At 56.9% G+C, this 13,471-nt stretch overlaps 1 protein-coding gene across 4 annotated transcripts in view; it reads left to right on the top strand.

Moving 5' to 3' along the window:
* The window catches only part of CRHR1 (corticotropin releasing hormone receptor 1), a 55,076-nt gene that overhangs the window by 24,742 nt on the left and 16,863 nt on the right, over positions 1-13,471 (top strand). For all 4 annotated transcript variants that reach the window (XM_070226080.1, XM_070226081.1, XM_023652344.2 and 1 more), the window contains 2 exons: positions 5,748-5,867; positions 10,666-10,751. In XM_070226080.1, coding sequence (XP_070082181.1) covers positions 5,748-5,867; positions 10,666-10,751 — 206 coding nt within the window. The remainder of the gene's footprint in view (positions 1-5,747; positions 5,868-10,665; positions 10,752-13,471) is intronic.

The raw sequence follows: 13,471 nt of genomic DNA, 5'->3' as shown, positions 1-13,471 counted from the left end.
GCCTCACTTTGCCCAACTGTAAAAGGGGGTGGGGGCAGGAGGGGTGATGCCTGCCTCAAAGATCTGTTTTGATTGAACGCACTACATTTTATGGCGATAATTCACAAACTGAGTACTATCTATTATTGTTGGTAACATCACCAGGCTTTTAAAAGTGCTTACTGTATAGCTGGAATGAGGGGAAGGCACTTGCCATGAATTGCTGACTACAGTGGAGGTGGCAGGAGGTTAGATCAGGGGTGGTGTGAAGCCAGGAAGGCTTCCTGAAGGAGGAGGTTTCAAGGTGAGTCTCTGAGAGGCTCTGAGCATGGACCGGCAGAGAAGAACCAGTGCTCTGAGCCAAAGCTAGAGCTGACTGAGGGCCAGCAGGTGAGTTTGGTGGAAGGACAGGGGAGGGATGAGGAAGGAAGAGCAGTAAGCCTGGGGAGGTACTGGGAGCCCGGAGCATCTGGCTGCAAAGCTGGCTAAGCCGGGTCATGGGGAACAGAAAAGTTCTTGAGCAAGATTCTGGAGTTCTGGCAGAGAGAAACTGGGAGGAAGGAGACGTGCTCCGAGGCTGGGCCTCAGAGGAAGGGCCCGGCCTGCGGTCCCCCACGCACAGGGGCCAGGTCAGGCTCCATTAACTTGCTTGTGCTCCAGAGGAGTGACATCCCTGAGCCCACGCAGGTGTCACCTGTCCTTGGAGGCAACAGGCCGTGATGAATGTCGTTCATTCCCCGATGGTTTGTACTCTGTGCGCCTGCCCCCAGCCCAACCCAGCCTGGCTGGCTCCATGACGCACGATCCATCACCCTCCACAGCAGCCTCTGATAATGCGCTATTTGTCTTCCGACACCGAGACCTACCATCTACTGACGGGCACTGGTAGAGACAGATGGTGAGGGTGGGGTGGAGGGACCAGGACAGATGGATGGGCGTCTGGCTGGGGTGGCTGGCACTGAACTGGGGCCTTTGGAGGGCCTCTCACATGCCAGGAGCAGGGAGGCGGGGTCCCCAGGGCCGAGGCTCCATCATGTGGCAGATCACAGACTTGGCAACTCATAAAATCATGGCATGAATACGACAATGCCAGAAAGTAATAGGATTATTGACTAATGACATCAGAGACAAGCGGAATGACATCGTTAACGAGGACCCAGGGTCATCAGTTCCCATCCCCTGTCTTACGGTCATGGATGATAATAATAATTCATGATAGCTAATATTTCTTCAGTGCCTACTATGTGTTAGACACCATTCTAAGTGCTTTAATCTCAGTGAAGCATCACAACGATACTGTCAGGAAGAATTTTTATCCTCATTTTACAGACGAGGAACCGAAGGCTCAGAGAGGTTAAGCAACTTGCCCAAGCATACACAGTTACTAAGCAGTGGCTCCAAGATTAGAATCAAATGGGCTTGATTCCAGACTTTCCCACCACCACGCATGTGACCACCCAGAGAGCCATAGTGCCCAGGGCCCGGTGTGGTCAGTCATCCAGGAGCGCAGAGTCATCTTGCAGTTTCCCTCGCCCATATTGGGTTGGCACACAGCCCCCAATTTTCCTCGGACCTACTATGTGCCTGGCACTGTACTAAGTGCTGAGAATGCCAGAATGAAGCCCACAGACCCACAGGGCAGGAGGCTCCCACCCACCTGTCCTGATGAATCAGAGGCCTTACAAAGGTATCTTTCCACCCCGCCTAGCCGAGGAGGAGCCCAAGCACAAGGCAGCGAGTGAAGCGCAGGACCCCCTCCCTGCCCTCTGCCGCCCTCTCCATGCCAGGTGACCCAGGCAGAGCCCCCGCCCATCCATCGCAGCAGCACCGTCCTCTGAATGGGCGAGATGCGTGTTCGGAGGCCGCCCTCGGGCCAGCTGGCTGCTCCCGCTCTGGGCGGCCTTGGCTGAGTCCTTCTCTTGGGCTTAAACCAAACGGGGGGATGGGTTTCTTAGCTGCAGGGCTGCTGCCAAGCGCCCACCTACGCTGGTTCCTTCAGAAGCGTGTGATGGGAGCCCGGACAGAACTGGGGACAGGAGCCAGGTTCCGGTTCCCCTCTGAAGTTACCGACCGCGGAAGGATCTGCTGAACACACATGGACCCTGAGTCTGATGGGAACGGAACTATGTCATCCACCTGGGGGGAGAAACCGGTGCCAGACTGTGCACAAGCATTAAATGGGCCACCTTCAAAGCGTTCTTCTCCGTTCATTAAAGCAGGCCCCGGGACCCTGACTGAGCAGGGTGTTTTCAGAGGCGGGTGGCAGCCCTCCACACTGTTCCTCTCTCCTTTCCCCCCATTCGCAGCGATTTGGTGCAGTCCCACCACAATGCTCCCAACAGCAGTCGGAGGCTGGGCCCCGTGCGTCTGCTCTGCGCATGTGTGGGGAAGGAGGAAGCCACCAGCCCAGGTCTATGCGTTACTTTAGTCCATTTGACACACACACACCCCTACCCACCCACTCTTCCTAACCACCCCCCCCCCGCCCCCCACGCCAAAGACCCTGAAGGGATCTAGCTGACCTATGAAAGAGGGGCTGAGCCACCAAGTGATGTCAACACCTCAGATACACTGAGCATACACCTGCCTCAGGCCCTTGGTACTTGCTGTTTCCTCGGGCTAGAAGATTGCTGGGCCTGCTCCCTAAAACCACAAGGCCAACCCCCCTATTGAACTTTCTTGCCGTATTTCCGAGCCTGAGTTCCGCCGCCACTCCTGATTGGCCCTCTACCTCTGGCCACGCCCCATCTGGCTCCACCATGCCCTCGACCCGCCCCCGCCCCCCATTTGTCTCCTGACTGCTTTAGTTAAGCTTCTCTTCTCTCCTGCAGCCTCTTCCTGTCTCTCACACAGACTTTCATTCCCTCCAGGATTTTCTGGGCTCTTAATGTAAAGGTCGCGTTTGCGGCAGTGTCCCGCGCGCCGCCTCCACGCAGCCTTCTGTGCAGGAGGAAGGGAGGGAGGGGGGCACGTTGACACGGAGGAACCCCGGGCGCAGAGACAGGTGCTACCAAATGCTATGAGGACCAGTTGCCCAGACCGGGGCTGTCTGTGGTGCCCTGGGAAGAGCACTGGGCTGGCGTCAGAAGACCAGCGTTCAAAACCCACTTCTGCCTCTTAGTGTCTGACTGCGGATAAGTAATTTGACTGCAAAACAGGAAGAATTAGCGCCCACGTTGGCAGGTGGTGTGAGACCCATAGTGGGTGCTATGGAATCCTAACCCATACAACAGACTAGGGGCAAATGGCATCTGCCCTGTGCACTCCCACCCCCATATCCCACGAGCAGCTGTGGGCGAGGTCAGGGCTCTGGGCAGGGGCTGGTACCTGGTCCCCAAGGCCAGAAGGGCCACCCGCTCAGTGGCCGGTCCCTGCCTTGGCTCTGGCCTGGTCCTGGCTGTTGTTGGTGCCCAGTCCTACCCTGTCCTCTGTTCTTTGCAAGAGGGGCTCTGGGGAACTGTCCAGGGCAGGAGAGAGAGGGAGGGAGAGAAGGCAGAAGCCATGCTGACTGACGGGGTGTGGTAGGCCGTTCCAGCTGCTGCCCCACCGGATATCCCATTTAATCTTCCCAGTGCCTGGCTCGGGAGATGCTGTGCATGAGTGAGTGAGTGAATGAATGACCAGCCTCTAAGGAAGGTACGATGGTGTCCTTAAAAGAGATGGTGTACGCAGAGCACCTTGCACGTGCCTGCACACAGTCAGCCCTCAGTAACTGCTGCTCCCCTCCCCACTGCCTCCTTGATGTCCCCTCCCTCTGTTGGCACACCACGTGGTGTAATGGAGAGAGCACTCAATTTAGAGTCCAAAGCACCCGATCCTGAGTCTCGTTCCTTCACTCATTGACTCGTGAACTTGGGCAAGTCACTTGACTTCCCGAGGCCTCAGTTTCCTCACCTGTAAGAAGTGAATGCTGACATTACAGAGCAGATGAGGATCAAACAAAATATATGAAGAAGGGCTTTGAAAAAGCTGAGCACAGGCCACAACATCCCTCCCTCCCCGCGGCCATGTGCCTCCGGCTCCCCACCTCCTCTGGACTCCGCACTGGCAGCATGACCCAGGACAGATTAAAGTCCCAACCAGGTGCGCTCTTGCCACGCACGGCCCTGCTTTCCTGGCGTTCCGGCCCCCACCACTGTTCCCTGAGGCGTTCTTGGAGGCTCTGCGGTGGCAGAGCACCAGGGCTTGGCCCACCCCAGCTGCCAGGCCTGCCGGCTCCTCGTGTCCATTAAGCCCCGGTCCAGATTTCTTTCTCTTTCAATTAAACCACTTGGCCTCAAGGCCTCTGCCCTTGAGCCCTGATTTGCACGAACACCCTCTGAATAGCTTTGATTAGAAAGAAAAAGCAGCATTTGGTACAAGTGGTGCTCAGCGCTGCCCTGTGTCCAGCAGGGAAAGGAGGCCAACTGAACCCAGGGCTGTTTCCTGAGAGACTGGAGTCAGGCTCATCTGGGGAGGAGAGGGCAGGCGGGCGCCAGCCAGGGTTTGGCAGCTGCTCATGCCCAGCCCTGAAGAGGCTGGCCCCACTGGTTCATGGCTCTGCCTGGCTTGTCTGTGCATTCCTGTGCCAGTCCCAAGAATTACTCACCCTCTCCCATCATGATGGGCACACTGGTTCTTACAGGTCCCGTGTGCCAGCCTTACACAGGAGAGGGGCATCCAAGGGCAGAGAAATAAGGGGCAGCATCAGGGAGGGGAATGCCAGGACTGTCCTCAGCCCAGCGCCCACCTGTTGGAGACCAGAAGCGCCCCCCTGCTCTCCAGAAGTGTTAGCATGGCCTCAGCTCTGTCCCAGCATAGGCACACACACACACACACTCCACTCCAAAAAGCTTTTAATTCAGGGCAAATATTTGGAGGAGGACTTTGACATTCTCTTTCCGGTTCAACTGTGTACATCCTTTTCTGAGTCACAGACCCCTCTGAGAATGTAAGGAGAGCCTTTCCCAATTAAAATACATGTATAAACCAAATTTTTCATTTAATTTCCAAGACTGTGAACCCTTAAAGCTTCCAGTAGACTGAGATTAAGAATTTCTGATCAGATCCAACCACTTCATTTTGTTACAGATAAAGACACTAAGGCCCAGAGAGGACAAGCAACCTGCTTACGGTCGCACAGCAAATTAGTAGCACAGCCCAGTCTGAAGCCAGTGTTCCAGACTCCTAGTTCAGTGTCCTTTCTACTCCCCCAGATGGTGTCTTCCCCCTTTTTCTTCCTATAGTCCCCTCCTCAGTCAGTCCTCTCTTAGGGCCCAACACAGATCAGAGTACAAACAGTGTATGTTCAGTAAATGCAGTTTTCAGGCCAGCTGGAAGGTGGGCTAACTGGTTCCTCCCTTAGCTGGGTCCTCCCTGCAGGCCAGTGCAGATGTGGTTTGACTCTAGAGTTGTGTGAGGGGGCTGGGTTAAGGGTTGGCTGGGTTTGTTCCAAGCTGTTCCAGGCCATGAAGTCAGGGCAGGGGACCTGAAGCATGTGCAGCCTTCCTCTAAGTGCCAGCCAGGACCTCAGCTTTTGCCATCACCTCCAGCATCTCTGTCCTCCTCTGCTCTGGAACCTACATTGGCTCCCTAGTGCCATAGCCTTGAATTTAGATTCCCTCCCCCGGTGTCTCCTCTGCATAGGATGCATCTCCTCTGCATCTCTGCTCTGGGGTCATTGCTCCTGCTCTGTCCTCAGCTGGCATGCGAGTCTGGGCCAGTGGGGAGTGGGGTAGGACACTGGAGTGGGGCTCTCGCTCTGCCTCACCTGCCGTCTCTGCCCCCAGGACTGCAGTGCAATGCATCCGTGGACCTCATTGGCACCTGCTGGCCCCGGAGCCCCGCGGGGCAGCTGGTGGTTCGACCCTGCCCTGCCTATTTCTACGGTGTCCGCTACAACACCACAAGTAAGGGAGCGTGTGGAGGGCGGGCCACGTGCCGGGAGGTGGGACAGGATGGGGACAGCTTGGGACTCGTTGGAGGTGGGGAAATAATAATGATAATGACAATAACAATAATCACAACTATACCTCTCATGGGTACAGCTACCATTTACCAAAGGCCAGATCTGTACTCTGCTGGGCGCTGTGTGCTCTTTACTGCTGACTCATAGCGCCCCCTGCAAGACCCTGCATGGAACTGTGTAGTGCTCAGCATGCAACTAAGGCCTCTGAGGCTGAGAGAGGTTAGAGAACTTGCTCGAGGTCACCAACCGGTAAGAGGGGCAGCTGGAACTGCATCCAGGTCTGTCTGACACTTTCTTCTGCAGTTGACAGACTGGGCCAGTCAATGTGACCCCACGACACCCCCTGAGGTAGGGCAGGAATCGTCAGAATAGCCCCAACGTGGCGGACGAGAATCCTAGCCTCAGAGAGGTTATGAGGCCTCCCCAGGGCCCTCCAGCCAGGAGGTGCGGACTCAGAGTTTTAGATCCGAGGCAGGGGCCTTGGCCCTGCGTGCAGGCCCACAGGTGGGTGGGGCGGGAGAGGACAGACCCAGGGTCAGTTTGGATACTCGATCCCCATATAAACACCTCGCTCCCTGGGGCCCTGTGCCTGCCCCTGAGGGCTTTGCAGCTCCTTGCTATACCACCTGCCACCCACAGAATTAATTTGCTCTCCCCCGTCAATGACTCACAGCCTCTGCTTATCAAGAGAGCAGCAGCTGCAGGCCATGGGCCCTGAGCTATCTGAGGGGTGGGTGGAGTCCCTGGGTGGGCCCTTGGGCTCTGGTGGGCCGGAGCTCAGAGCCCCAAGAGGGTCCCGAGGGTGACCAGTGACACGTGGTGGTTCACTCCAAGACTCACTGCATGACCTTTAGCACAGTTCCCCCTCTTATGCCTCCGGCCCCTTGTCTGAGGACAGAGAGGGCTGGTTGACATGGCTTCTAAGACTGTCCAGCTCAAACTCCCAATTCTTTCTCCTGCCCCTCTCTCCTTTATCAGCTGGAGGAAGGGGCTTGGGCTTGGGGGCTGCAACCAAGGAGGGGTGGGAGAGCCCTGGGGAGCTGTTGAGCCTGGGCAGGAGGCGGGAACAGCCGGAGCACGCATTTTCACATGTCTGCAACCACATCCTGGACCCCAGAAGGAGAAGAAAGACTGGGCGCGGAGAGAGGAGGAAACACGGGCAGGAGGACCTAAAAGGAGATTTTGGAGTACACAGCCCACCAGCCTCCAATTTAGCAGGGCCCATTTTACTGTTATGAAATGGAGACAGAGAGGCTGGTAGCTGACGGAGGTCACAAAGCTTGGAGGCGGAGCCAAACCTGGAAATCAGGGTCCTCCCAGCGCCCCCTTTGCGTGCTGTGCGCCCACTGCTTCTGGGCTGGGGCATGGGCGGGGGGGTGGGGTGCTTCTAGGAGGAGGCTCCTCTTTCATGACAGCACTAGGTCCTGTCAATTCCGCCTGCAAAGTGATCCTCGTGTCTGACCCTCCATCCCCAATGCCGCTGCCCCGTCTGAGGTACCCCAGTGTCTAACCCTAGTTCCTCATCTGACCCTGTCACACCTGTGCTTGGAGTCAACCCTTCTGTGGCTCCCCACTACCTCCATGTTCTAGTCCATACCCCTGAATGGGGCCAGCCAGGCTTCCGATGGCTACGGCCCTGCCTACCTTTGCAGCCAGCCTTGGCCATTCTCCACGAGCTCCTCCACTTGTGTCCCCAAGGGTGAACTGACAGGCCCCAAATAAACTTTTAGTGCCTGGGCACATGCTGCTCGACTTGCCAGCCCGGCCTTAAGTGGAAGCCGGGAGTCCCGGGTCCCAGCCCCAGCTCCATCTGTAGCTGGTTAAGAAACCCTCGGCACTGGCCCTCTCCCAGCCTCGGTGTCTCCACCTGCAGGATGGGTGGGAGATTTGGGTGAGGTGCTCTCTCGGCCCCCTCGACCTTCCCTCTGTGTTCCCAGGAGAGGAGCTTGGGAGATGGGTCCCTGACGTGGGGGCAGGGCTGGAAGCCTCCCCAGTTCCAGGTGCCCCCAGAGCCAGAATGATGAGGAACACACCCGTAAAATCAGTAGCAACTGGGAACCCAGAGCTGCACCTAATCATTAGGCACTAATTAACCCATTTACTGATGAGGTGCTGCCAGGCCTTCTAGGCCTTTCCTTAATGCCCTCCCTCCTGCTGCATCTGATCTTCAAATGGATGGGAAGCATTTCCAAAAATATCCATTTTCCCGTGATTCTCCCGGAGGACTGCTCAGCTCAGCAATTAAAGACGAGGAGGTCACCTCCTCCTTGGTAACAGCTCGCTGCTCGTTCCTTGGGCCTATTTTCTTTCAGGATCCCCTGCCCCCCTTCCCAACAAAGCCTGCTTCCCCCCTACCCCAGCCCATGACCCGGCCTGGGAGGGACTCCAGGCTCTCACCCCAATGAGGGTGCGAATATGGGGCTTGAGCCAAGGGGGCTCCTCCCATAATCCCCACTTGTACCCCTTTTGATAGAAATAAGTGACATGCTCTGAATCTTATGTAAGGTTGTATAAGTACAGCTTCAAGACAACAATAATCAATATCACAGCCCCCACCACACGCCAGGTAGAGCTCCAGCACTCCGCTCGGGTTAACTGAAAATGTTGAACGAGGAGCCATTGTTAAGATCGTTTCCATCCTGCAGATAAGGAAGCTGAGAGGTTGAGTGACTCACCCAAGGTCACACGGCTAGCAAAAGGTGGTGCCAGGATTTGAACCCAGGCTGTCTGGGTCGAAAGCCATTCTCTTAACACTACTTTGTCCCGCCTCTCCTAAGGCAAGAGACCCCCCTTCGCCCCCGACCCACGTGCCCCTTCCAACCAGCTCTCTGCCCCCAAGCCCCTTTCTTTGCAGACATTCCGGAGCAGCTTCTGGCCCATGGCAGACACACTGGATTCCCCTGGTTCCTTGCCTCCCCCACATGTCCCTGAAAACCCAGTCCTGAGCTCTTAGCCCCCTGGTAGCTTATCCCTCATTTAGCAATTAGGAGGGAATCAGCCACATCTTCGTGAATGCTGCCCAAGGGCTCAACTCTGCCGAGACTCAGGCCTTCTGGCAGGGAAGCTGCACGGAGCTTTAAAAATCCATTTAGCCTCATTTCCCCACTGGCGTGCTGCGGCGTGAGTAGAGGGCCCGGGAAGCGGGATTAGAGAGGAGGCCTCCGCATGGGAGCCCTGGAGGCCAGGCCGTGGCTCCCACTGGGGGGAGGCAGCAGCTCCCCTCCACTGCCCCCTGTCGTCTCCCTCTAGGCCTGATGCTGCCAGCAGAGAAGAGCGCTGAGGCTGGACAGTGCCTTGGGGATCAGCTGGTCCAGCCCTTCCTCTTACGAATGAGGAGAGGGGCCCGAGAGGCCGCTGGCTGAGGTCGCTGCCATAGTGCAGTGGCACTGAGCTGGGCCTAGGGCCCCGCCTGTCTCCCACGCAGTGCCCTGTCCCTGCCCTGGGACTCAAGCAGCTTCCCCAGCCCTCCTCCTGCCCCGCTGGGGTGGGGCTGTGATGTGAGGGTCACCGGGAGCCATGGAGCCTGCAGTAGGGCAGGGGGTTCAGTGGAAATAGCTAAGGACTCAATTTCTCTTCTAGCTAGAACTGCCTGAAGTCAGGGCCAGAATTAACTCAAGGAAACACATCTAGAGTCACTGATGTCAGAGAGGGGCTTGGGGTAGGGCAGGGCGACCGCTGCCAGCAAAGGAGAAAAGACTCAAGATTCGGAACCCCCTTGGTCTTTCCCCTCTGGGTTTCAGGGCCCTGGTGCCCCAGGGGCAGGCAAGAGGCAGGGGGCGCTCTGTGCAGCTCCAGCCATCCCAGAGCCCTGAAGCCAGGCCTCAGTTCGGACCACAGGGCACCTCCCCACCACCTTAGAAGGTGACAGGTTCTGGGCTGCAATCCAGGCTGGTGACTGCATGGCCCCCCGCCCCTCCCCAGGCCACTCTGCTGTCTTGTCTCCCAAGTGCCATGTGCCAGGCTGGGAGCCAGTTGCAGCAGACCCTAATAATAAGGTCCCTGCTACATGTGCTACATGAAAGCCACCCCCTGTGGCATCCCCCAGCACACTCCTACCACCTGTCATTTTCCATCCCAAGAAACCTCCACCATGGATGTCCCTACAACATGACCCTCTGGCATAAGGCCTGCTGTAGGGAAATGCCACCATGGGGACCTTCCCCAACACCTGCCCTGGGAGCCCCACCCCATGTGAAACCTGCCATGTAAGGAACCCCACGGGACACCTCACCACAGAGAGTCCACCATACGAAGCCCTGCCATTTCAGTGTGCCACGTGAGCTGTCACCACACATCCTTCCGCCACGTCATGCCCAGCCACGTGAATGAGAACTGACTCATGAGATCTCACCATTCTTTTTGCTGCCACGTGAGACCCCAGAATGGGAGATTTCTCAGAAGGGCACCCACCACATAATCTGCCACGACATACGGGCTTGCGTGGTGAACTGGTCAAGCCTGCCCTGGGCCAGTCCCACGGGCATGACCGTGCCAGCTTGGGTGGGCAGAGCCGTGGCCCTATGGGCAGGTGTTAGGGTCACCACTGTACGCCTGTTGGGGGCCAGTGGGCAGGAGGGTGGGGGTGGCAGGGAAGCCCCTCTCCCCACTTCACCCCAGAGCTGCCCAGCCAGCAGGCCCTTGTGCTGGCCCAGGTGGATGGATAGATGGACAGACAGATGCCCAGGCTGGTCTTCGGGAGAGGAGTCCAGGGTCACTCTGACTCTCTCTTCTTTCTCCAGACAATGGCTACCGGGAGTGCCTGGCCAATGGCAGCTGGGCTGCCCGCGTGAACTACTCCGAGTGCCAGGAGATCCTCACCGAGGAGGTGAGGCAGGGCCCAGCGAGGCTGCCCGTGTTGAGGGGTCTGTGCCTGCTGCGAGGCCAGGGGTGGGGGTGGGCAGAGGCTGACACCGAGGCCTGGCCCAAGGGAAGCCGACTGGGGAGCCAGAGCTCACGCCCGGAGCAGGCATCCCCCAGGGGAGGGTGAGCCAGACGCGCAGTGGGCAGGCTCTGGCAGGCATGAGTTGGGCCTTTGTCCCTTCCTCCCCTCCTCCTTCACTCATTGGGTCGGGTTCTCATCCGTTTTCCACCACATCCACCTGTGTACCACATCCAGGTCCAATGGGGGCCTGTAACGGAGTGAGGGATGGGGTGAGGGGAGCAGTGCCGTCAAAAAAGCCCTTAGAGAGCTTTTTAAATCTTCAAATGTTTCTGAGAAGATATTGCTTTTGCATAATACAAAATTCAAAGATACAAATGGAAATACAGAGAAGAGTCTCCCCCCCTGCCCTTCCCGCCCCCCTTCCCAGCCACGGGTTCCCTCCCCAGAGGCAACCATTTTGCAGCTCCTTAAGTGCTCTCCCAGAGACATTCTCTGCGCATGTGTGTGATCGTGTATATATATTCTTTTTTGTTTTTGCTCAAATGCTGCATATTACACACACTCTTTGGCACCTTGCTTTTTTGGTGTAATCATCCATCTTGGAGATTGTTCTGTATCAGTCCATAAAGAGCCTCTTCATTCTTTTCTACATTTGCATAACATCACGTTGTGCAGATGTACTGTAATTTATTTAACCATCTTTATTCTCAGTCTTTGGTTATTACAGACAGTGCCGCAATGAATAATCTTTTAAGGGTGACATTTAGCAGATGCACGGGTGTATCTATCCTCCTGGTGTTGCTGCCGCCTCTGGGCCCCTTGCCCCCTCCCCGGCATCTCCACCCACCCCTCAGTGAGTGCTGAGGAAGGTGGGGGTCATGTAGCTGGAAGAACCAGTGAGAAGAAAATGAAGGGCAGAAGGGAAGATGCCCCAAGCCGTCCGAGGGCCCCAGGTTTCCAGGGTGTGGAAGAGAGGGGCTGGTCCAGGCAGTCCTGAGAATTCCAGCACCTAAAAGATATGAATCGGGAGGGAGGTTGCAGACGCTCCATCCCATCTTGTGGTCCCTAGACCTGCATGGTTATAAGAATCACCCGGAGCCCTTGTTCAAACATAGGTCCCAGGGCTACACCCAACACCCAATACATCAAACTCTCCAAGGATGAGTTCGGGATCTGTATTTTTAACAAGTGCTCCGGGGGAGCCTTCTGATGGGGAAAAAGTGAGAAGCTCTGATGTAGTGCAACCCATTCACCTCACAGACGGGGAGACTAAGGCCCAGGAAGGGGGAGTGACTCACGCAAGGTCACATGGCCAGAGTGAGTCAGAGCCTGGAACCGGGGGCCTTGGGGTCCAGCTGTCCTTTGCCCACCGCCAGGTACTGGGTGTGAAGCGAGGTGGGTTGTGAGAGGACAGCTTTCTACCCCTAGCACCCTACCCCGTCCTGAGCGCTTTGTTAGCCCCTCCCCCAGGCTGCCTGACCTCACGTCCCTGAGATCTTGGGGCTCTGCTGTCTCCTTCCAGAAGCTGCAAAGAGAGGGTGAAGCTTAGTCTGAAAGAATAGTGCTGCTTTGGCAGGATGAAAAGGTTCCCTGGGATGCAGGGGGAGAGGCTCCCTGGCATTTCAGATCACACAGGCCAGAACATGTGGCCCACCCAGGCTGGGGTAGCCTGGCTGGCTCCCTGACCACCTGACCTCAGCAAAGAGAGCCCCCAGGTTGCTAAGCATGCACACAGTGAGCCCACTGGGAAGTCCTGGGGTGGGGGATGAGGGCACTCCCTAGATGGGGGAGGGAAGTGGGGTTCCAAGTCAGGAAACAGTTAATCCAGAAGAGCTGGGCTTGGATGGGGTGGGGTACTGGCAAGAAGACCACTCAGCAGGGTGGAGAACTCCTTACCTGGCACACAGTGGGGCGTGGGGAGGGCGTGGCACGGGAAACGGGGCTCATGCTTAGAAAGGCAGATCAGTGCAGTCGGTGACTCTTAGGACCACAGCTGATGCCCAGAGAGGATGGTAGGAGGGAGGGATGGCGAAGGCAAGAAGTCTTCAGCCCCACCACTGCACCCCACCTGGTGTTCTGAGCGTCCTGCTGGGTCTGCATGAGCCTGAGGCAGACAATGTATCTCCAACTGGATGTATCTCCAGTTGAGGGTCTGGTCTCCAGCCTCCTGCCTTAGGACAGACACCCCTGCCCCCACCCCAGCAGAGCAGGTGTCTGTCCCCTTCCTGGACAGTGGCAAAGCTGGAGATGTCGCAGCTGCTCCCAGCCTCGCTCCCTGCACTGGAGCCTCCTGAATGTCAGGGGAAGTTCATGGTTCACCCAAAGCTCTCCTGCTCTAATTTAAGCCCTTTTCTTGTAGTTGGCTGACTGGCGGCTCTCAACAACCTGCCTTTCCCCCAACACCCTTCAAACTCAAGGTCTTTGACAGCTGCCCTCAGCCTTCCTTTCTCCTCGTCCTGCAGCTCCCATCCCTTCCACCGGGACAGGGGTCTCTCCCTCTCTCCACCAGCAGGGTAAGGGCCAGAAGGATGGGGGAGCACCAGCTTCTCATCAGTCCCCTCTTGGGCAGTATCACAGAACAGCGTGAGCTTTGGAGGGGGACGGTTTGGGGTTTGGATTCTGGTTCCAACACTTGTGCTGTGCGACCCTGGGCAGGTAATTCA

The sequence above is a fragment of the Equus caballus genome, chromosome 11, assembly GCF_041296265.1.
Source record: "Equus caballus isolate H_3958 breed thoroughbred chromosome 11, TB-T2T, whole genome shotgun sequence".
In the NCBI taxonomy this organism is placed as follows: Eukaryota; Metazoa; Chordata; class Mammalia; order Perissodactyla; family Equidae; genus Equus; species Equus caballus.
This window is presented reverse-complemented; position numbering and strand designations above follow the sequence as displayed.